The sequence below is a fragment of the Ptychodera flava genome, unplaced genomic scaffold, assembly GCF_041260155.1.
Source record: "Ptychodera flava strain L36383 unplaced genomic scaffold, AS_Pfla_20210202 Scaffold_41__1_contigs__length_1339820_pilon, whole genome shotgun sequence".
Taxonomy (NCBI): Eukaryota; Metazoa; Hemichordata; class Enteropneusta; family Ptychoderidae; genus Ptychodera; species Ptychodera flava.
This window is the reverse complement of record NW_027248363.1, coordinates 148,314-173,930: the sequence shown is the minus strand read 5'-3', so window position 1 is coordinate 173,930 and position 25,617 is coordinate 148,314. Positions and strand designations below refer to the sequence as shown.

The 25,617-nt window shown below is 37.4% G+C and overlaps 1 protein-coding gene across 1 annotated transcript; it reads left to right on the top strand.

Annotated features, from left to right (window-relative positions):
* Positions 1–896: 896 nt before the first annotated feature.
* Positions 897–7,372, top strand: LOC139128007 (uncharacterized). The gene is made up of 3 exons (XM_070693867.1): positions 897–1,278; positions 2,091–2,198; positions 5,939–7,372. The coding sequence occupies exons 2-3, from the start codon at positions 2,183–2,185 to the stop codon at positions 6,511–6,513; spliced, it is 591 nt and encodes a 196-aa protein (XP_070549968.1). The 5' UTR covers positions 897–1,278; positions 2,091–2,182; the 3' UTR covers positions 6,514–7,372.
* Positions 7,373–25,617: the final 18,245 nt, after the last annotated feature.

Here is a 25,617-nt window from a genome sequence, read left to right as displayed (position 1 = left end):
AGAAACTGGGAATTACTGGCTTCACGCCTTACTTCCTTCTTCACGTTCGATCGAATAAGGAACTGGGAACCAGCTTCACGGCCCGGTAACTTCCTTATTTACGAGTACGTCGAATAATGAACCACGCACCGACCATGAAGTCACCTGACCCAGTGACCTCCGACGTGACCTCAAAAAAACAATATACGCACGCGCAGACTGTTAAACATGTCGGCTTTCAGTTCGAATGCCAGCAACCCAAACTGTAATTCGTCGCAATATGCACCTTTTTCAATATGCAAGTTTCGGCAAAATGGCGAAATTGGACCATCTAAGAAGACTATGAGTGGTATCAAATGCGCGCTCAAAATATTGAAGCAGTATTGCGTCGCACTAGGTACACCACTGGCCGAAGTCGAGCGGAAGTCGCCCATAGAGCTCTGTGATTTTCTCAGCTGTTTCTACGCTGGTGTACGGCAGTGTAATGGCAGGGAATATGCGGTGAAGTCAATGGGTGCCCTGCGATATGGCCTCCAGCTCCATTTTCGAAGTGTCAGTGGCGTGGATATCATTAGAGATGAATTGTTCAAGCCTGCCAACGAGGTATTTTCCGCCATTCTCGCGAAGCTGCGAGCAGACGGACGCGGAGCCCAACAGATGCAATACGTCACCGAAACAGATCTGGAAAAAATTATGGAATACGTCGCATCCGACCAAGGCACCCCACGAGGGCTTCAAAACAAAGTTTTCGTCGACGTACTGGTGAACTACCGAAACATCGGTCGGCAAAATCTCCGAAATATGGTACAGTCTGATTTCGACTTGAGGATCGATTCGAAGGGACGACGCTACGTCGCGCTTCGAAGGAACAACAGTTTCGGTGACCGGATGTACGAAAGCCCGAACAGTTATATCTGTGTCCGGTTAAGTCATACGAACGTTACATAGAACGGCTCAATCCACTGTCTCATATTTTCTGGCAGCGACCGAAGAAAACAATCAGCGATGATGTTGATGTGATCTGGTACGATACTTCACCCCTTGGAAAGAACACGCTTGGTGAAAAATTGAAAGAAATCTCAAAGGAAGCAAATTGTTCACTTGTGTACACAAATTGCTGCCTTCACGCGAAGTGGCTCAAGAGTCGAGAGAAAAAGAATTTGAAGTTCAGGTTTTTCGTTTGGAAGCAAAATATTTACAGAGGATTGAGAAATCCGAAGTCCGCCAGTGTTTCACCCAGAGAACAATCGTTGAGGACTCCCCGAGACAGTTGTGGTTCACGTAGAATACAGAGAGAAGGTATGGAACACTCTCACTGTGCTCATTATTTTCGAAGTTTTCCTCTTTGGTATAGTTTATAAGGTCAGAGTAAGAGCATGGTAAGAGTAAGGAAATTCTTTGTTTTGTATCCACTCTAAGATGGGCGACTTTGCGGTTCTTAAAACAAACACAAAACATTTGCGCCACTTGTCATAGTTGTCACCCTGACAAAGTGGTCACCTCTTTATAGTGGTCACGCACTGGCAATCCTGTAACATTTTACATGGTCAAGTCCCTCTACAGAACAGCCGTCTCTCTTTTTGTGGTCTGTGGCCACATGTAATTGCTCCAATTTCGAACAAAACCTGTGTGTAATGGTCAGCGTATGACTCTAAATGACCTTTGCATAACGAATGGGAAATTCTACAACAGAACTTTGTTTTTTTCCGAAGTAACACTGAAAACATCCACACAGGAAGATGCAAAACAAATTTCACTGCGAACATTGACCCTGGTCAGTTGCTTTGACAGGTACCTGTTCTTTATATAATATTATTTACACACACACACACACACACACACACACACACACACACACACACACACATATATATATATATATATATATATATATATATATATATATTATATATATATACATATATATATATATATATATATATATATATATAATATATATATATATATATATATATATATATACCTTTGCTTGAACGCTTTGATTATATATATATATATATATATATATTATATATATATATATATATATATATATATATATATACCTTTGCTTGAACGCTTCGATGATATTTAAACCAACTATATTGTAGGATATACTGAACAAGAAGCGGCACAATTGAGGCAGTACATCCATTGTTTGGATACGACTCGTGAAAGATGTATCCAGAAATTCAACAGTCACATGCTGTCAGAAACTGGTAAGTTGTGTATCACATCCTTCTCTCTGGGTTTCACAGTGACCGCCATAAAGATTCACACTGAAAAATTGATGTCTGATCGTAAGGTAGTATGCGCCTCGAAAGTGAAACTTTTGCTCAAACTTTCCTTTTAAGGAATGTCTCAACCATTCTCTTTAAAAATCAAAAATAAAAATTCGGGGTCACCGTGCAAATTTTTGTGCTGGAGAAACAAATAACGCAAAATTTACCGATATTAAAAATTAAAAACGGCCTCCGTCCCTGTGTTAACTCTATAGAGAGAAATAGAAATTTTAGGATTTATAAAAAAAAAGCAGGTAAAAGTTTTCTTATACCAAAACCTTTAAAATGAACCCCAAGTGGTATATTTGAAAAGAATTGGTCAATTGTAAAAGTTTGAGAGTCTGAATATCTGTCCCCGAGACACATTCTACCTTAAGGTAGAACGCGCCTCGGGGACAGATATTCGGACTCTCAAACTTCTACAATTCTTCTCTGATATACCACTTGTGGGGGTTCATTTTAAAGCTCTTGGTGTAAGAAAACTTTTCACTGGCTTAGTTTTTCAAAATTCGAAAATTTTATTTTTCTATATAGAGTTAACACAGGGATGGCGGCCATTTTGAATTTCAAATATCGGTAAATCTTGGGTTATTTGTTTCTGTAGTACCAAAATTTGCACGGTGACCCCCGATTTTTATTCTTGGTTTTGAAAGAGAATGGTTGAAAGATTCCTTAAGGAAAGTTTGAGCAAAAGTTTAAGTCTTTCACTTTCGAGGCGCATACTACCTTAATTGCTAAATGATGTTGCTATTTCCTCAGCACAACAACTCAGAGGAACTTTGTTGTATCAAGTAGAAAGTACGCAACAGTGCAAGGTCCACTGTAAAGGGGTGCTCAAACTCTTGCTTTCATAGAAATTAAACCAGTGTACATGTGTAGGAACACTCATGTACAATGAACTTCAAGCTATGATTTCACCAGCTGTATGCTACCTGTGTTCAGTTTCTCATTGAAACACCTCATTGGATGAAACCATTCAACTTTGGGTAAGATATGGCATATGTAGAAAACGTCCAAGCATATGAAATGTAAATTAAAAATTTCAACATACATTATCGGTGAAAATCAAAATATTTAATTGTTCAGGTAAGTTTCAAATTGCATCTTTCATTTTAAGGAATGACATATTGATCATAATGACTTCCACCCACTGTTACTGTTAAAATGGTTTTATCCACTGGGGATGAAACTGAGGATGATTCAATGTATGCACACACTCTAGACTGAAAGATCTGGCACTTGAGGGCGCTGTCTACGCTAGAGGGAGTGTAGAGAGCACCCTTGATTGACGGATCTTTCAGTCTATTCACACTCTAAAGACCAATGAAACTTCAGAGCTGTTTCTGTTGGAACATTGCAACGCAAGTTGATAGTGAAACTCAATTGTAGTGTATTAAAATTTATAGTTTATAGAAGCCACTCTAGCATTCATATTCATCAGGGGGCAAACTACATGATATTGAAGTGCATTGCAGGTAAACAGTCCACACACATGCAATCCCTGTCATGACCAAACTCTGTTCATTTGTGAAACTAGATGGACACATTCATTGTGTTCATCTTTTACGCATTTCTTGCATTAAGTTCCTGTCTAACCTGAAACTTTACGTTCGCTTCTGTAATATTATGTGTTTTACCTATCTGCTAAGTTAAAACTATGGTGTTCCGACTGAGACTTTTACAACTCACAAAGGAGGCAAAGTCACATTTTAGGTGCCGAGAATTACCCTGTAGGTGATTGAAAGTCCTGAGGAGGGTTTGATGTAGAAAATGAGTGAATTTATGAGGGCAGCAGAGGTAGACTATGAACGTGTCATGTACCAGTGGAGCTCAGTGGGTTCACTGTGTGCATGACACTGATTTGAGTCTCCACTAGGCTTGTGGTAGAATGCGCCTGAGGGACAGATATTCAGACCCTCATAAATTTGCAATCACTTTTCTTGTCTACAGCTTGTGTGGGCATATTCTGAACTGAGCTCATGGAGTAATCACAATTTTCACTGCGTAAATTATATTTTTAATCTGAAATTTAATTTTGCTACATTGAGTTAACGCAGGAATGGCATACATTTTAACTTCAAATGTCAATCATTTTCAGGTTGTCTATTTCTCCAGTACAAAAATCTGTGGAGTGACCCCCGCATTATTAGTTCCAGAGACCAGCTCTGGAACTGTTAGTTTTTGCTCACTTTCCTTCTTTCTTTCTTTCTTTCTTTCTTTTCTTCTTTCTTTCTTTCTTTCTTTCTTTCTTTCTCTATTCTTTCTCTATTTCCGGTTTTACTACCATAGAACATGCTATACACAAATTTTACCTTAATTACCCAGAATGCATCGCGACACGCTTATGACGTCATCGCTCAGCTCGGACGGGTTTTACGGGCATTTCTTGTTTGTTTATTTATTTATTTTTTATTTGGCATTGCTCAACTATCATATTGCGTTCAGTTATTAATAATTCTAGCTTTATTTCGCTTTGTTTTTTGTTGCTTTTGATTTTATTTTTCTCTAAATACTCGCCGTACGTGGCGCTATACTGTTTTCGCCCGAATGCTCATGAAACAACATGGCGGCGTATCGATCGCCTCGCTCGCACAGGGACGGAAAAGAAGCCTTTCCATAAGTTTACAAGCGCGGCTGGGCACATCGTGTACCTTGGCGAGGTGGGTGTGCTCGAAAACGATGATCAATGCAAAATTTGGACTCAAAATCGGCTGTTTTGGCGGAGAAACTGCCCGCCGTATTTCTGAGGAGCCACCAGCGGTTTTTTCCTATATCAGTCTGCGGGGCTGTGGTGGGAGGCCGTTTAACGCCGGTAACACACAGCCCTGCCATGCGAGCTAGGCATTCATAGTGAACGTACTGTCTGTCATGCACCGGCATGCGTTGGCTGCACGTAAAAGCAACTCAACTTTCCAAGATCAAATGGTCAGTATCTTGTGAAAACAGCGACATAGCAATGAAAATTGTTTTAGTCTGTGCTTTTAATCAAATGAAAATGCATGTGGCTCAATTTCAACGGCCTAGGTCCGATGTTTCCTCTCGTCTGATCATCGTCGTAAATGACACCCCTCTTTACGGCAACAACTCAGCGCTACCTGTCAAGCGATTGATTTTTGCGTAGGTCGGCGGAGCGAAAATTATTGCTCTGGCTCGCGAGAATGTCGTCTGATAAACATTTCCGTGCGTCGTCGCCCCGTATGTATCTGTTGCGTTTTTACCGTACATGTAGGCATTTGTAATCTGTGTACTGTAATTCCCCGGACTGCCTTGCTTTTAGTTGTATTATGGTGTTTACTGCTATCAGCCCTGAATATTAAAATCCAAAGCACTCTTTCACTCTGCACCTATCTTTGTCACACATTCTCTTGTTTCTTCCGCTGCTCTGGTCTCTGGAACTTCGCTTTTGCTTGCAAATGCTTTCTAGTTATTCTTGATTTCGAAAGATAATAATTAAAATTTTCCTCGCTCGAAGAAAGTTTGAGCAAAAGTTCAAGTGTTTCAACATTTTATGCACTTTTTACATCACAGCCCATTGTTTTCCAGTGTTAGAATCAATATAGATGTAAATCAGTGTACACTGTCATGTCTCATGATACATGGCATGTAGTATTGGCTTTGGAAAAGTTGAGAATTACATTTCTAACGGTGGTAAATTGTGTTTTGTTCTTTCTTCACAGATGTATCCATTATTATTAATCATCTCTGGCAGCTGGGTCACATTGATGTGATTGGAAGAGATAGTGACAGGGACCATGTGACAAACAAACAAACACGTGATGTCACTCCTATGATCGGCATGGCCGACAGTGTGAACACAGCACAGAAAATAACTGTGGAGCCTTCCATGGACATGGCTGTGCATGGAAGTGTTTCCAAGAAATGTATGACAAATCAAAGCGCGAGCACAGAAGTCGATGACATTAACCGTAGTTTTCCTCGGCCCTACCAAAGTATGTGCCCAGGAAGTGATGACATCAATAGCAGTTTTGCTTCACAGACTCAAAAGTCACATGAAAGAAGTAAAGACACAATGGGTGTTCCTATGAACCACCACACAGTTACTTTCTTGATGTTGCCAGGGACTCTGCCAACTTCCTGTGTGGTGCCGGGGATGCCATCAACTTCCTGTGTGTTGCCAGGGACAACATCAACTTCCTGTGTGTTGCCAGGGACAACATCATCATCATCATCATTACAGCCATTCCCTGTCAGACTTCAGCCTACCATCAGGAATGCTGCAGAAAATGTGTGACCCACATTACATTTGTATCGTAAGCATCAAAAGGATAACCCACTTTCTGATATTGAATTTGAACTTAAATGAGAAGTAGTCAATACCCAGGAAAGTCTTACTGCAGGACTTACAAGACATTGCCAAAGAATACAGAAAAGAGAGCGCATGCATTTCTACCATGCTTAAGATAACTAGCAGTACATACCTACTTCAAACAAATCGACTCCAAAAACTTGGCAATTATCTCTTAGACTTGCCAATCTCTTTCCATGTCATGGTAGTGCTGTGTCATGTTATTAGTGTATCAATGAAATCCTATTAGGGGACAGTAGAGATTGTATCAAGCTTACTTCCAAAAGCGTTACCTATATATACAATACGTACCCAACCACAGCAAAGAACACAGGCAATGTGTTATCAAATATTATATCATACCAGCATATTGAGGGCACAAATGCAGCGATCTGATTGGTCGTGATGTGAAAAGAACTGTGGTATATTTGCGATATACCACGGCTTGCACACGCGGAAGCTTTCAGCCTCTTCTGTCGTTCCACCCCAGAATTTCAATATACTGTTAGATATAATAGCAATAAATCAAACCGAGCGACGTTATGATACCACTTGTTTTTGACCAGTTCACTCATATATGCACTTGCTATCAATCATGCACATGCGGGCATGTCTTGAACTGGTCAAAACTAATGGTATTCTGTCACTGGGTGTGATTTATTGCGTAAGACCACTCTTACACCTGGGGTAAGAACTTGAAAGGGCAAGTAATGCTAACTTTTCATGAGTTTTGTTTTCAATGTCAACCATAATTCCTTGTTCTACTCCCCAATGCATGTTGATGTACAAGCATTCAGCTTGTCAACTCAGCTGTACATGTGTAAACTGCATTGTCATTGTTTACAAGTGATTTCTGGTCCTGACCAGAATTCAAATGTAAACAACAACAGTGCATTTTACATATAGAGACACTAAGTTGACAAGCTTAATAGTGGGTGTTTCAGCATTCTTTTAGAAGTGGAATAAGAAGTTGCAGGTGACATACGAAATAAAAATAATGACAAAAATCATCAAAAGTTAGCATTGTTTTGATCCCTTTAGCTGGCAATAAATCCCCTGGTAACGAACTCAGAACACATGGAAAAGGTCAGGCCATCTCACTCAATACAATGTTTGGAAATGTAAAAATGGTCAACAGAAATGACCACAGTTTGGCATGTAGACCGGTTTGGCATTTGTATGTGTAAGTGAAACTGCCACAGTTATCACTGTAGCTTAGCCCCATACCCATTGGTATCAATGGTGATTGGGGGCCTGTTTAAAGACGTGAGGGTGGGGTGGAGGGGGTTAACAGGTGAAATTTTCATGAAACATGTAGCCAGCCATAAAAAACACTTCTTCTGGGCAAGGCTCAAACATTAACACTGGATTCACGGCTCTAGATCAAGTGCATAGTGCACCCATTTGAGACTATGGGGCCGACTCGCAGCGATTCGAAGCTGTTATCCAATTGGGTGGCTGAATCTTACCAATATAATGAAAACAATACAAATAGACTCCCTAAGTGGCTGTGAATAGTGACAATCGACCAATCAGATATAACCTTGCAAACACGCTGCGAGTCAGCCGAGACTATGTAATAGATTTGATCCCTGCTGTAGAGGGGTGTTGTTTCACAGCAGGCTGCTGGTTGTCTAGCAACTGGCTTAAAGTAATGATTAAGGCAGTTTCAACTGAACTTGAAAATGCATTTGAAATTGCATGCTGTGGTGAAATCCGTCATACAGGGAAGGAAATTTGTTTGTCCCATTCAAACAGCAGACCAGATAATGAAAGTCTTGCGATCAAAAAGCGGTTTCGGTTGATATGGTGTAATTCTGTTCACCATGAACATCTGCACACAATGTACCGGTATGTCAGAATGATGACAGACTTCCATGGATCATCTGTCGCTGGTTTGCAGAAACCAGAAAAAAACAGCTCTAAATATCGGACAACTCTCTTTACAAGTCATTAGATGGTTCAAATGACATGGTGTGCACACTGAGTGTGGCCCGTAATGGTCACTGAAATGTTATTGACAATTATACAAGTGTTTTAAACTAAACAGAAGCCAAATGCTTGCCATTGGGAGCTTTTCCTTATCATTGTTAAACTGTAAAGTTAGTATTTTCTGTTCTAAATGTTCATGTTGAATGCAGCACTCTGGTGTTGAAATGACATTAAATTGCATTGGCGGTTCTCTCTGTGGCCTCTGCGCTAGGCGACTGATGCCGTATGTTGTGGGTTCGAACCCGATTGAAAACTAGCCGTATTTTCAACCATACTGTGTGACTTGCCACACAAAGTATCATAACAGGTTTTTTTATGTGGTATTTTTTATTGCTTTTCTTTTCAAATACAGCACTTGTCATTTGACTTTGGCATTTCATTTTTTGTCAGGCACAGATTTCTTGTTCAGTAGACCCTAAGGTTTGCGGTTCAACGCAAAGAATCTCTCGATGGAAATGCAACAATTTATCAAAGTCACACGGACATGTTTTCATTTTTGTCTGTGTCCTGCTCAAAAAAACATAGGAACATATTCATGCGTGCTCGAGACTCAGAAGTTTTGAGCCAATCATATGCCTGAACCTGAAAAAAAATCGCTTTTTTTTGGAGAGGAAAGTTCTGCTACAGTGTATTTATTTTTTAACATTCTGTATGATAAGAGTACGTGCAGCAATCAACACATCCTTTGATGCGTTTTTTAGAGTAAAACAACTTGTACTTCCCAGTCAAAATATCTGTGCGTGCCAAAAACTTAAACTCTAAATTCAAATGACAAGCGCTGTAAATCTATGTCATTTGAAAAGAGATTCTTTGTTTGGCTTTTCGTGTTCTTGTATGTTGCTCCAACATACACAAGTTTATTAAATGCCTAGCACCTATGAGGTGTATCTCCTTGTAAAGTTTTCACATTATTTAAATTTCCGGCCTCTTTTGTAAACTTGTCCTTTTTTACAAAGAAAATAATAGAATGTGCCATCAAAGTGGAAAGATTCAAGCATTGTGTACGAATGTGTGGTTTTCTAGTACATAGATACACTTGAAAGGGCCAGTAATGCTAATGTTTGATGATTTATTTTGTTATTTTCTTTTCTATATATCAATTGCAAGTTCCTACTGTACTCCCAAGAATGTCCAACAACTATTATTTAGGTAGTTGACATAACCTATATGTGTGTAAAATGTAGTTTTTTATTGTTTATGTTTGAATTCTAGTCTGGATGCAAAATTCAAATGCAAACAATAAAAGTGCATTGTTTATACATGTACAGGCCGTGTTGACAAGCTGAATGCTGATATATTAACATGCAGTTGGGTGTAGAACGAGCAAAAATAGTGACTAAATCATCAAAAGTTAGCATTACTGGTCATTTAAAGGGGAAGTCACTGGACTGTGGGTGCACAATAGGGGGATTACTGATGATGCAGCCATTTGCATACACTGGGTGGGAGTTTTTGAATACTCATAGGATCACTTTCACCATATGAGAAATTTTAATAATCATGATGGGCACTTTCGTGACATATGCAAAGAGGGGTCAAATGGTCAAGACCCCCTGTTAGTCCCACACTGCCCCTCCCACCCCGGTTGAAGACATTGATAGGTGTATTACGTCAATGTATTACAATATCAGGGTCAGCTCAAAAGGTCTTCGTGATGCACAAAAGCACCGAACAGGTTTCAGAGGCCTTCATTAGCCTATCCAGCATGAAATATGTGCAAAAATTATACTAATTGCTCCAATTTCCGAATTCTAGAGTAGTAAGTCATGGTCTTCAATTGATGTTTGCAAATGCGTTGACTTTGAGTGAAACTGGCATTCATTTTTGACTTACAGGTACCAATTAAAGCGCAGTGGTCGTCTCGCTGCGCGTGCTTGATTTTTTTGTTGATAAACATAAATGTTTGTAAACATAGGTCTTCTCAACTTCAATCGGAGTGAGATATGGGAGCGGTCCCTCACTTTGTTAACGCCTTTGTAAAACTCAACATCATGCAATAGTAAAAGATTAAGATCGGAAACGAACTTCAGTGGTGTATTTCTATCTATAAACTCATGTAAGGCTATGAACATTGAGACACTCTGCATATTATGTCGCTGAGTTTACTGCACGCAGTCACAGTGAACAAATGGGTTTGATCCGTCGCGGTCACGCTGGTTGTACGTTTCAATAAGGGAGAAGGTCACTGCGTTGACGCGCACGGATATAAGAGAATCCGGTCCCACAACCAGCTGCACAACGCACCTGCCCCGCGATGACTTGGCCCACGACCCACTGTTGATCACCATTTCTTACTTCTAGTAATACGTGGCAAGAAATAGCCAAATGACTGGACACAATAGACAAAACGAGCGGGTTTTCGAGGCATTTGGCAGGAAAATTGCACGGTTACACATAGGGACGTATTGAGAGATCCTGTGCACGGTCATGGCAGAGATCCAACGGCTAGCTAGTGTAGGCCTACTGGTGCTAAGCAAACTTCGTTGTTGTACCGCCTGATTGCCGCGATATGTCTGATTCCTCTTTCAAATGAGATAACCCTCACATAACAAGAATACCTATGAAAGGTCCTTCGTTTGACTTGCCTGTACTCGGAATTCTTGTTTGCACCCCCAACGGGATAAACTTCAAAGTGGAGTTTGATTCTCCACAGCCGAGTGTAGCGCGCCATATACCCGGTTCTCTTGACACTGATGTTCATGCAGGCCACGGAACAGATGCTTCTTGCTGCAGCGGGCATTGCTCTGTGAGCTGTAGATTTCTGTAGCTTGCGTAATTGTCAACTGTACTCGTGTTGGGCCTCTTGAAATGAAAGTTCTCGTCCTTGCTAGCGATGTCGTAGACCAGAGCCCGGTCATTGATAGTCTGTTGGCATATACACGTGTACGGGTGAGTGTTTAGCTCCATGGTTCGAGCGAGCCCCATTCAACTGATTCAAGAAAATCATGATCAAATGTTATTAGTCCAGTCAAATAGGGTTAGACCCACCACAAATTGCAACAGAATTTTTTTCTTCGGAATGCATTTCGGAGAGGTACCCAGAACAACATATTAAAAGTTTACTTGAATCCACCTTGGGGAAATATGTCTAATTTGCATAAATCAAATATGGCGGCCAACCATCCAACAAAATAACATAATTTGCTATATATCACATGTTAAATAAGCTATTTCAGTTATTTCAAAGTCTGACACTAGTTATTTGGCTCAGGGAATCATATAGGCACCTTGTTAATTTGCATAATTCCAATATGGCGGCCAACATTCCTACAGAAGACATTTTCGGTCATATACCACGTATTAAACAAACTATTTCAGTGATTTTAAATTTAAAAGTATATTTCTTTGGCATGGACAAACGATTTTCAAGATGCTATGATTTGCATAGGTAATTTGTTAATTTCAACAAATCCAATATGGTGGCCAACATTCCTACAAAGGACATTGTCGGTCATACACCACGCATTAAACAAGCTATTTCTTTGATTTTAAAGTTTTAATATTTTTCTTGGGTATGAAGAAACACTTTAAGTGGCTTAATTTTTACAAAGGCCCTTTGATAATTTGCATAAATTAAATATGGCTGCCATATTAATGCCCCATGGCTTAATAGCTTCTAATATAAATAACGGTTTTGGTATAGTTTTTAGCACTAGGAAACTATCAAGAAGAAACTGTTAAATCCTTGGACATTCACTTTTAAAATTTTTTGATTTTTCTGTATATGACGACTGTTAATGTTAATCAATGTTAGTCTTCTGAATGATATATTCTCTTTTTAAATATAACATTGAATTCATCTGTGTGTGGCATTTTCGTAATTTGTAAGGGTGTTTAACACTCTACAGTGTCAAAGCATGTAATCTGTAATGTTTACTGTTAAAAAAGGGGTGTTCAAAATCTTTAGTTTTTAATTTAGACTGAACCCCCTTCTTATGGATGTGTGCATCCTTATAAGATCCCTTAGATGATAGGCAAGAAGTCATCACACGTACCAGCAAAATACAATACACACAACAAAGCTAAAAAAATGATATGACCGAAATAAAAAGTGTCGTAATACACACAAATTGAAACTTAGCACTATTGCAAACAATGTCAGATTCATAAAAACTTTCTGGACACACAAACTCAAAAAATCTGAAAACTGCATGCTTTAGCAAAGACTTACAATTAATCCAAACACAGAATCCAACTATTACACAATACAAAGAAGTACATCTTGAGTCATTTTTCCAAGTGTCATTTTTCCAGATGTACATGTTTGTATCGTGTAACAGTTGGATTCTGTTGGGCTAATGAGTTGTTTGAATTAATTTTAAGTCTTTGCTAAGCATGCAATTTTCAATTTTTGTGAGTTTGTGTGTTGATCAAGTTTTTAAGAGTCTGACATTGTTTGCATCAGCGCTAGGTTTTAATTTGTCTGTATTGTGGCATGTGTTATTTTTGGTCACATTATTTTATTTTTTGCGTTGTTATTATCTTTGTTGTGTTTATTGTATTTTTGCTGTTATATGTGATGACTTCTTGCCTATCATCTAGGGGGGGTGGGATATACCAAAGACGCACTCGTCCATAAGGAAGGGGTTCAGTCTAAATTAGAAACTAAAGATTTTGTCCACGACTTTTTTAAAACAGTAAACATTAAAGATCACATGTTTTAACACTGTAGAGTATAAAGCACATATAAAAATCACAAATAATGCCGTATACAGATGAATCCAATGTTATATTAAGAAAGAGATTATTATTAGATGACTAACAATCATTAACGGTTGTCATATTTAGAAAAATCGCAAATAATTAAAATTGCATGACTTTCTTACAACTCAATAGTAAACGCACATCAACATATACGTATTTTAATCCGTTCGGAAGTCATATATGTAAGTCTACCAAATTTGCTTTAACATTCTTTTCAAAATACAATATATTTATGGGGTATTTTAACGAATTCAGGTATCACAGACACCTATTAAAATGAACTTTTATTTGTAAATGGATCGTTATTGTATGTAAATTTATTGTATATTTTCTACATTTTTAAAAATAAATGTTCAAGGACTTAATGTGGAGCTGCACGTTGCCAACACAGTTTTTTCGAAGGAATATTTCTCATCTAAGGTGACAAGGAAACCCTTACAAACTATTTTGTGAAATGTAATATTTCACTTGAAACAAGAGTATATCCTTATTCTAAAATGGCATGGGCTGAACGACTGACACTCAAAAAAGTGCTTAAAATCATGGTTAGCAAAATAAAAATGCCTCTAATTCAAAATGTAAGAATGTTATCGCAAAACAAAATAGATGTTTTGTGATATAGCATGTAAAAACATAATGTGAAAATTTCAGAAAATATGACCCAGCCAGAACAGAGTTATATTCTTTGGAAATCTTGAAATTCGGATAAAAGGGAAGCAGGAATTCGGGTGATTTGCATACATTTGCATACATTAAGCCTTCTATATCATGCAACTTACGACTGCTTGCCAAGCTAAAAGGTGAACCTAACCAATTTTTAATCTTGGGTTAACAAATTAATAAAAATTGGAAGAATATTTGCACAATACAGTGCGTTGGGTGCAGAGCCCTCTTGACAGTTTTTTCTTGATATTCCTATTCCTAAAAACTATACAATAATCTTATTTATATTTGAAGCTATTTGGGCATTAATTTGGCAGCCATATTTAATTTCTGAAAATCATCAAAGTGTCTTTTGAAAACATTGAACCACAAAAGGTGTTTCTTCATGCTCAAGATATATAATTAAACTTCTAAATGCCTGAAATAGATTGTTCAATACATTTTATGACAGAAACTTTCTTTTGTATTGGATTTATGCAAATTAATGAAGTGCCAACGCAAATCATTGCACCTCAAACATCATTTGACCATGCCAAAGAAACATACTTTTAACTTTGAAATCACAGAAATAGCTTGTTTAACCCTTTGACTGCTGTAATTTTTTACACCAAAATTTTAATGCGATATTTTACCAATTTCTCTGAACATTTCTGTACGTTTTTTCATAATTTTGGACCAAATGGATATCATTTTTCAGCAGCTACATATTTTTATCAAAATTTTGGCAAAAAGCAGAAAAATTGACTGTGGTACATTTTATAAAGTTGACAAAAATAGACTTTGGGCGCCAAAGGGTTAATACATGGTGTATGACAGAAAATGTCTTTTGTAGGTATGTTGGCAACCCTATTGGAGTTATGCAAATTAACGAAGTACCTAAGCAAATCATTGCATCTCGAAAATTGTTTGTCCATGCCAAAGATATACACTTTTAACTTCGAAATCACAGAAATGGCTTGTTTACCCTTTGACTGCTGTAATTTTTTACACCAAAATTTTAATGCAATATTTTACCAATATCTGTGAACTTTTCTGTACGTTTTTTTCATAATTTTGGACCAAATGGATATCATTTTTCAGCAGCTACATATTTTTATCAAAATTTTGGCAAAAAGCAGAAAAAGTGACTGTGGTACATTTTATAAAGTTTACAAAAATAGACTTTGGCACCAAACGGGTTAATGCGTGGTATATGACACAAAATGTCTTTTGTAGGTATGTTAGCCACCATATTGGAATTATGCAAATTAACAAATTACCTATGCAAATCATGCATCTCGAAAATCGTTTGTCCATGCCTACGAAATATACTTTTAACTTTAAAATCACTGAAATAGCTTGTTCAGTACATGGTATATGACCGAAAATGTCTTTTGTAGGAATGTTGGCCGCCATATTGGAATTATGCAAATTAACAAGGTGCCTATATGAAACATTATACCTCCAAAAGTATTCCCTGAGCCAAATAACTAGTGTCAGACTTTGAAATAACTGAAATAGCTTGTTTAATATGTGATATATAGCCAATTATGATATTTTGTTGGATGGTTGGCCGCCATATTTGATTTATGCAAATTAGACATATTTCCCCAAGGTGGATTCTAGTAAACTTTTAATATGTTGTTCTGGGTACCTCATTAAAATGCATTCTGAAGAAAAAAATTCTGTTGCAATTTGTGGTGGGTTAGGTGCCAAAATCTCGTAGATTGACTGGACTATATCTCAATCCAGCGTGTAAGTACTATTCAATATTCAGCAGATATTTCACTTAGATTAATTGACCTTTTATTGCGTGCTAGATTTGGTAAGTTGGTATGCTTGTGACAAATCAGCTGCCATATCTGCAGATATCGCAAACATAATAATCAACCCGGAACCTCATGCGGCATTCTCAGATATGTTGTCAACAAGGGGGGACCCTCTCAGAAGCATGCGCAGTGCGACGACCACTGCGCTTTAAAGATATGTTTAATGTGTAACTTGCTGGAAATTAAAGATCCATTGAACCAAAATAATCACAAATTTCGTCACCATGAAATACCCAGTCGTTGACACATTGACTGATCAATTTTCAAAGCTGTTTCTGAATTTTCAAAAAAGTGAATAATCACTCAAAATAGGTCTCAGTATTTTCTTGATGCTGCCCTCTACTATTGCTGCAGACAAAAGCCACGAGTGATATGAGGAGGCGCACTGATAAAGGAAGACACTTAAAAATGAGAGTATTGTTAGCTCCATTTGCCATAAATATATGGCAACTGGGTGGCTATCTCGTGGAGAAAAAGTCTGTATGTAATATGTCTGTCTGTCTGTCTATCTGCATTTCGGCAATTGCCTGAGATAGTGTTTATGGTAGACACTTCCTGTTAACATTTAGTATACACTTTAAGGTAGTATGCACCTCGAAAGTTAAAGACTTAAACTTTTTCTCTAACTTTCCTCAAAGAATCTTTCAATCATTCTCTTTCAAAATAAAAAATAAAAATAGGGGGTCACCATGCAAATTTTGGTACTAGAGAAACAAATTACCCAAGATTTACCGATATTAGAAATTCAAAATGGCCGCCATTCCTGTGTTAACTCTATGGAGAAAAATTTAAATTGTCGAATTTCGAAAAACTAAGCCGGTGAAAAGTTTTCTTTTACCAAGAGCTTTAAAATGAACCCCCACATGTGGTATATCAGAAGAAAATTGTAAAAGTTCGAGAGTCCGAAAGTCTTTCCCCGAGGTGCGTTCTACCTTAAGGACAAATATTTATCCAATAGTGTTTGACAGTGCAATAATAAGCAAATAAAGAGATAAAGAGTAACAACGTATAAACCCTATCAGAAATATTCTAATTGTTTGCTTGTTCACAAGACAGTGAACGAGCAAACAATAAAAAAAATTCTAACTCTGGACAAATAAATGCAAATACTTTAAATCTTCAGCATTTCATCAAAAATTAAGAGGTCACCGACCCACAGTTCTTCATTTTAAGAATTGCTTGTACTATCAAATTTCCATATAATGCATTTGTCTTTCAACACAAAGCACCACCTCCTCTTTCATGATGTACAGCCTTAAATAGAATGAAATAGAGTTTGACTGAGAACGATAGTAAGCAAAATAAAGAGTCACAGTGTGTAAACCCTGTCAGAGATATTTGCATTGTACGCTTGTATTCTGAAACAGATCTCACATTATATTACATATGCTGCCACTAACTAGCAAAAATAATCATACACTAGCAAGACGAATTCAAAGATAAAAGACAGGCGAGAAAACTAATCTATACCTGCATTGCATGGAACCAGCATGAAAGAATGTCCGACTGAGGATATATTGAGGAAAGGGTAACCATTTCTGATTGGTCCTCATCAACCATTATAACCTATGTTGAAAAACAACAAAAGAAAGTAAAGTTTTGAAACGAAGACACACGGCCACACACACACCCATATACATGCACATAATCAGGAATTCACTATATGGTGATCTGTGTTGTGGCACCTGTCACTTGATATGACGTCTGTCACTGACCAGTAAGATATGACGCTAAGCTTGTCCAATAATCATTTTCATTCAAGGTAATACATTACCAGGTCCATGGAACGTTTGTGATTTACCAATATAAGTGCAAAGGACCGTCCTGAACCACTGACAGTTAGTGGTGGTACCAGGTGTCCGGAATGGGTAAGTGTACCCTGCTAGCATGCTATACCCATCAGGATTGGTCCCAAAATTGTCTAAATATTGTATAAGGGAGCCTTCAGTAATTACAGGGCGGGTGGGCCGGGGGACTTTGGCGCACACCTGTACCATAAAATGTGACCCTCCCCTATCCCCCTGTCTAAAATGTACACGTGACCCTCCCCCATGTCCGACAGTTTAAAACTTGACCCTCCCCCCCCCCAACCACTGCGGTATTCTCCCCAGGAAAAACTGAAAAAGTATCAGCCAATTGACATAACAATTGGTTCAATTGTTATGTTATGGACAAATTACAGAGGGGAAAGCTGGTGTTTTTGGAGGGACTTTCATCTAAAACGCTGGTTCACTAAATCCATTGGTGTCTATGATGAAACTATGAATAGTTTTTTCCAACACAAAAATAGCTAAATCTTTGCATTTGTGTGCTCTTGATTATTGATATTAATGTTCTTGATTAGACTAGAGTGGTTACAGGTCCATGGTTGTGCATGAAATTTGATTTTGGAATTTCACTGAAAAGTTAATGGTAGCCTATATATGAGAGAACTATGCACAATTTTTTCCAATATAAAACTGACAATATCTTTGTATTTATGTACATTTCATAATTGATATACACTTTTCCATTTTTAATGTAGGATACCACTGCATCTTCTTTGCTTGTGAAACTTGTAGATAATGTGTACGTATTTTGTTGGTGATTTCTATTCAGGAAATATCACACGGACAATCAAAGTTTTGGCCATAAAATCAGCTTCTGTCAAAAGTGACCCTCCCCCTTGAGCTATTTTCTAAAAAGTTACCCTCCCCGCAATTCCTCCGGCCCACCCCCTGTTATTACTGAAGGCTCCCTAAAGTGATACAGTATATGAATCACATTAGTCAAAACTAGGAATGCTGTCGCTAATTATTTGAGTGACCGAGCTCGAGGTGTCATATATGTTCATAATGTCGTCATATCGAACGTAGAACATTTTGAAAGTCCTCACGAGTCTTTTTGATGTGTATCCCTGTCTCACTAGTTTTGATACCAATGAGCTGTGTCTCAGTTGAAAATCAATGTAGGAATCACAAGCCCTACAACATCTGAGAAGTTGAGACACGTACACACCATAATCAGGTGCAGATGGAATATTACTTGACAAGTGGGGATAATCTATGATTTCAAAATCGAAATCACCCCTTTTGTCATACAGCTTAGTGTGTAGCCCATTAGTACCCACTTGTAGGAACAGATCAAGATATGAAGCTGAGTTCTTACCCTCAGTTGTTTCTTTGATTTCCAACTCATCAGGATAAATATGATGTAAGTAATTTGATATGTCTGGATTGTCTAGACTAATCAGATAATTAGCATATTTGTGCGTGTTAAAAATTAACAATCATTGATCTTCAATCAAGGGCAATGTCTGCCAGGTGATTCTCACAGCAACAAAGTATTACGTAGCCTAGTATCTCCATAGCATCATCAGCATAGCAGATAAAAGTGTCAGGTAATACATCTGCTCGCTGAAAAACTGTGGGGAGAAGGTGCCTCTTGATTTCTGGACCTGTGACAGATCGTTTTGTCCCCACATGACCATGTCTGTCAATTAGGTCCTTGGTTGCAGAATTATTCGTCGAGACTATGTCTAAATTATCACTTGTCAGAATGTCTTGGTACAAGATGGTGTTTCCAGAATACCATTTTCAATCCCTTTAAATCTATTTTACAGTATAAACGAACTGTCTAAAGTAAAACCCCATTAGTTTTGCTGACGGTTGTAATGACAAGACAGTAGTCTGATACACAGTGATGATGTACAGATGCAGTAATACAGATCTTTTCCTCAACCTTTAATATGATCACATCGAGGATATTTGTGAGATACATGTAAGCTAGATACTATGTTGACACAGATGTGTTTGATAAACAAGCATTATTGCATATTATAATAGACCTGATCAATGAGCGTCATTTATTCGAATACCGGAATTTCAACCTAAGAGACTTACAATCAAGAACAGTATCAAAGCAAATGTCAAGTTCATTTTATTCAGAAAGATACTGATATACAGGGTGAGTTTCCAAGTAAAGAACTCAGTAGATTATCACGAACTTGATTCATCGTTTCTATGGGGTACATTCCATTATACACATTCAACAGTAAATTATTCTCCTATTGTGGACCTACACAACTGCAAATTCCTCCTGTACGTCCTGTCTGCTGATCAACACCATACAGGTATGGTATACCAGATGTTTTAGCAGCTATGCTGTTTTTCTATAACCCTGGCTCTATGACATTACAATTGTCTATTATACTCTTTAGATTTATCTTCAAAGATTTGATATTTGTTTTATTTGAAGAAACATTACAATAGAAAATTTCAAAGGTGTGAAAATTTGGCCAAGTCTTAGTAGTTCTTTATCTTGATTTCTCACAATTCAGTATTTATACCCATTTCTTTACATCGAAAACTCCGATCTTTCGCATTGTTTTCTACCACCTCGATTGCTTCTGTGGCATTCCTTCTGTCTGTGCTGCCTTTATAGAGTTTCTATAGTTATGGACTTCACGGAGTTCAAAGAAGTATTCAACAGTGATGAAATTTACGATTCTATTGCTTCACTGGAAATTGATTTCAAACAGGGTTGCGTTAAAATATATTTTCGTTTTGTTTGTTTCCATTCAGTCAAATTATTTCAATCAATTAAATCACCTTAGACACAACAACTAGATGGAAGTGAAGGTACCTGTAAGTCAGAAATCAAGGTTTGCCTGTTTCACTCAAATACAATAATGCTTTTCTTGGGAACTGGCAAATACCAGTCTGACGTTTATCATCAGAGTGGTTGTCTGCAATATCGAACACAATTCTTGAAAGAAAATAATTTCTAGTACCTACTATATTGCATTTTCTCTCAATCTGATGTACATTTCCCACTCGTAAGCTGTTTCGAAAGTTGAACCCAGGTAAAAATTTCAAATTTTAACGACCTCAAAAGAGGGATGAAACTGAAGCAAGTGAAAATGAATACAATAAAATATTGACCGACCTGCGGGACAAATAAAATAACATTTGCAACTCGCAGAGAATAAAAACACAAACTGCGATTCTCTGCGATTTGCAAGTGTTTTATATCCTGCTGGTAGGTCAGTATTTTACTGTTTGTTTTAGCTTGTTGCAGTTTCTATCCCATGCCTTTTAACAAGTATTTCATCTCCCGCTGGTCGGCCAATATTTTACTTGAACCCAGGTAGTTTTACGTTACTTTGCAGGATAGGGAAAATATATTTACAAGTAACTGACCTCATCGAAAACACACCGAACGTTACAGCCAAAGAAACTTTAAATTTCCTCTTTATGTCGTGTATTGAAAAAAACTAATATATACATATACTTATAATACAGCGTATGTTTAACATTTCTTATCCCAGTAAAAATTATAAATACTTATAATACATCGCATTTTTTACATTTCTGATCCCTGTAAAATTATTGTTTGAGCGTTCCAGTAATATCTTATCTAGGGTATGTGAAGGTATACAACTTAGATATAACCGCAGACTTACTCATAATAAAAGAACAGGGTTATTGTTTAACGGAATGTACCGTTAATAATATTATTGTTTAATCGCACAGTTCAAGCGATGGAAGAATGGCTCATAATTTACATAATCATTGCTCTCCAAAATGAAACCCTCTGGTATTTGATCAGCTCTTAAAATGCAGGTTTAGATCATTTAAAAACATGTTCGGTTCAGACATCAGAAATTGTGGACCTTACAAAATGAGCAATTAGGCCTATACAAAATTTCTTATTTCCCTGAGATTCCACAATAACAAGATATAAACATTTATCTTTCTACTTTATTCAAATACAATACCAATATTTTTCGTTTCACCTGGTGCGTACATAAACTATAGTCGACATCCTTTAAACAAGCACACCAAGATTGACAAGGATACAGCCCTGACCTGTATGCCGAGTTATGCATACCATCTGTTGGATGATACTAAAGACTTAACAACCATACCAGCGATAGTTATCTTATATTTCTATTCAGGTTAGGCAATTTCCACTGCAATGAATCATTACATATCACCTGCTACACTGGCACTGTGGCTTTAATACAAAATTGCAATTACCACACTCAGCTAATTTTATCTATTTCATCATTTTCACACTGGATTATGTTTTCTACTAGTATTGTTGATATTAATATCAAATTCAAATTTGGGGCATATTCTGCAAGTCTCCGATAATACATTCCAGCAACATATCCTTTTCTTTGCAAATATATGTAGATATACAATTTAAATATAATCCCACCAGACACCGTGAATAACCTAAAATATTAAACTTTACTCAAGACAAATAAATTCTAGTCCCAGCCAGCCAGAATTCATTTGCAACAATAACGACGGGCATTGCACAGCATTACAAATACGTTGTTTTGACAAGTTAAACAGGAGCTAATTTGACATAATCCTGAGAAAATAAGACATTTATGAGGGCAATTGATATTTTCCAGTATCCAGAGTTGCACTGTGTACTCATCTTTCCCCTCTACTATTTGACCATGGGGTCATGTTCCGTTCTCATTCAATTCAAAGACTAGTTACACTGCATTATTGTCGTATGGATAAGCATTCTAATAGCCTAATATGTCCATACCCAATCACATAATTCCCATAGGATTACTGCCAAAATACGTTAAGATAACACTGGCCCATTAGGGCACTTACTATAAGACATACAATGACCTAATTAACCCTTATAACGGTACAACATGATATTGTTTATCCTAGAGTGTCGGTCGCAGGTTCTATAGGATATGACCAAATTTGTATAGGGTCACTTACGAAACCAATATGGACAAATGTTCATCATACATGATTGCTCTGAGAACGAGGTCAAGGGTCATTATAGGAACACAAGACCATGGACAACGTGCAGAAGATATGTTGTATAGCTAATCACACGGGACTCGAAAAATCCATCTATCTCTCAACAACAACGAAAATGTCAGAAAATTGCAACAGTAGTTGCGAGAGTTAATTGCACGCGTCCATATGTATTATTACACATGAAGATGTTGATCATACAATTTGTAACTTGCCCAACAAGGGTTCATGTAAAAGTTCATACGAGGCAGTCTGAGGGTGTATACATGTACGATCAAATTGGCAATTCCTCAACTTGTTCCAATCTTCACGCCCTTTGTAATGAAAGAAAATAACTCCCCAAGTAGGGTCTATTTGGTTAGTACTTAGAATTCTGCTATATTAGCTAGGTAACATGGCGATACGCCACTGAATCAGTGGTGCATTACTTTATCTGGGTGATACGATTCCTTATATCATAGACAGTCGAGAAAGTTTCTCGCCTGTCTTTCTCGACTGTCTATGATTATATCCACAACAGTTCTTTTTGAGTATATAAATATTAATTGCTGCTGTATACATATTTACAATACATAGTATTACAACTTTTGAATTTTATATTTTCCAGGGTATGTGGAAGTGTAAAACCTAAATATAGTTGCAAGTTAAAAATAAGCAGGGAGAACAATGCGAGCGTTTAACACCATATAGTAGTTTGAATACTGATTTCAAGTGAGACAGACACTAACAAAATGTACATATTCATTGCTCGTCAAAATGAAGGCCATTGGTGTTCGAGCTTCTGCTAAACGCAGGTCTAGTTCACCTAAATACATATCACTTTCGACATCTGAATTGCAGCGAAAGAGGCATGGTCTTATTTTGTTTATTCATATTTACAGCGGTTAGCCCCAGTCATCATGATCAATGCTGATTTAAAGGGAAGACCTTAGAAAAATGAAAGGTTAAAACGACAATTATATAACAAATCTAAAAAGATGCACAAACAGGGACCATCTGAACCTAATACAACAAAATGGAAATTACTGTAAACTACTTCAAAACGAACAGAAAAAATGACGGAAATGAACTCAAGTTACCTTTAAGAAATAGACAAAATAGAAACAAAACCACAGAGAATAGTGTATACTATCAGAAGAAATGATGATCATGAGGAAAGCCTTAAAACGAGATTAACAACCTTGCGCTTTAAAAGTTACAGGTAGACTTTTGAAATAGCATGTTGCATGATATAAACAAAGAATTAGGGCATTTAAATGATTTTAGATGATTTGTAAAATTGTTGGCATTCCTTATGGAATATTGATGGGTTGGTTTGTAACCTTCAAATATGGTTTCTAAAGAGCTGAACACTAAAGAGCAATATACGAAACGTTTATACTAATCTAAAAGACTCGTGAGGACTTTCCAAAAGTTCTACGGTCCATATGATGACATTGTGGCCAAAAATGACACTCGGTCACTCAAATGATTAGCGACTTATTATAGTGATTCATATCCTGTATCTTTTTATAAAATATTTAGATAGTTTTGGGACCAATCCCGACGGGTGTAGCATGCTAGCTGGGTACGCTTACCCATTCCGGACACCTGGTACCACCACTAACTATCAGTGGGTCAGGATGGTCCTACTTGAATTGGTAAATCACAAAGTCCCATGGACCTGGTAATGTATAATAACTTATTGCCTTGAAAGGGAATGATTAAAGGACCAGTGTAATGTCATATCCCCTCCCAGTGGATGCTGATTACATGGAGTGCTTCTCACCGCCAGGTCATATGTTAGGAATTTCGGTCTTACGGATTTCGTTATTAAAAGAAACAACAACAACAACAACAACAACAGCAACAGCAAGAACAAAGCAAATGCTGACAACTAAATACAAAACAAGTCCGTTGGTGTAACTGACGAACAAGTTTATGATTAAATCGACATACAAGAAATATTAATTCTTCTTTTTCATGATCAGCTCTCTTAATGCAGGTCTGAAACTTCTTAAATTTACGTAAATAAAATCGGATCTCCGACTCCCCCCCAAAAAACATAATTAAATAGTAGATATAAAAAATAATAAAAATAGTAAATTTAATTTTCAATAACAGTAATTCTGGAAGAGCAAAATCATAGGAAAATGCTCCATGTCCGCACGTTTATATTCCCCTTCACGTAATACAATAAAAGCTTGCTGTAACGCGCCAATGGGACACGGGTTCTCCCCTCAAACACGAGACAGGTCATGTAATTCAAAAGTTAAATAACTGACACTGGGATATGTTACAAACTATCGAACACTGAAAATTAGCAATTGAAAACTGTTTGTGACTCCTTGAAAGAGTAAGAAAGTGCGAGTGGTTAACCAGCCTGGAAACCTGGTACTGTCAGTTTTAGTTATTTTTCGTTGTTCCACTTGTAGGCAGTTGAACCTTGCTCAGTTAATGTCTTTTTTATAAGAACCTGGATATTTAATTACTGGCATGATTATATTAAATATCTCTGATTGTCTGTTCGTCCGTCCTCCGGCCTGCTATTAGTCCAAGATGCGAGGTATAATGATATTCAAATATGCAGATTACACTAATGAGTGTTGTTTCGGTATTAATATTCTATGCTAATGACCCTTAATCAATATGGAATATTCATGTACCTCGAATCTTGCATTGTATACCGGCCTGCCCTCCGCCCGTCTGCCTGTGTGTCTGCATGTTTGCCTGCCTATCTGTCTGTCCGTCTGTATTTATCTCTCTCTGTCTCTGTCTCTCTCATTTACCGTGTCAACGTACTGTCAATCAATATGGACGCCACATTTGCAAATCTACAACCTTGCAGCTCTTTTTTAACACTGTGGAAATTACATTTTGTCTCAATATGCCCTGGAAATTCCTAACCTGAGTGATATATATAGATTACCATAGACATGCATCCTGTTTTTGCTAATTTGCATTAATATTGGTACCAGTACAAGTGGCTATAGTTCCGAATTTAAGTTGCTAAGCTGAAAGATGGATTTCTATAGCGTTATATACATTTTTTTAAATTTTAATTAAACAATTTCTAAACGTGACAAAGGATAAGCAAGACATGCTTTTCATTTTTTTTCTTGCGC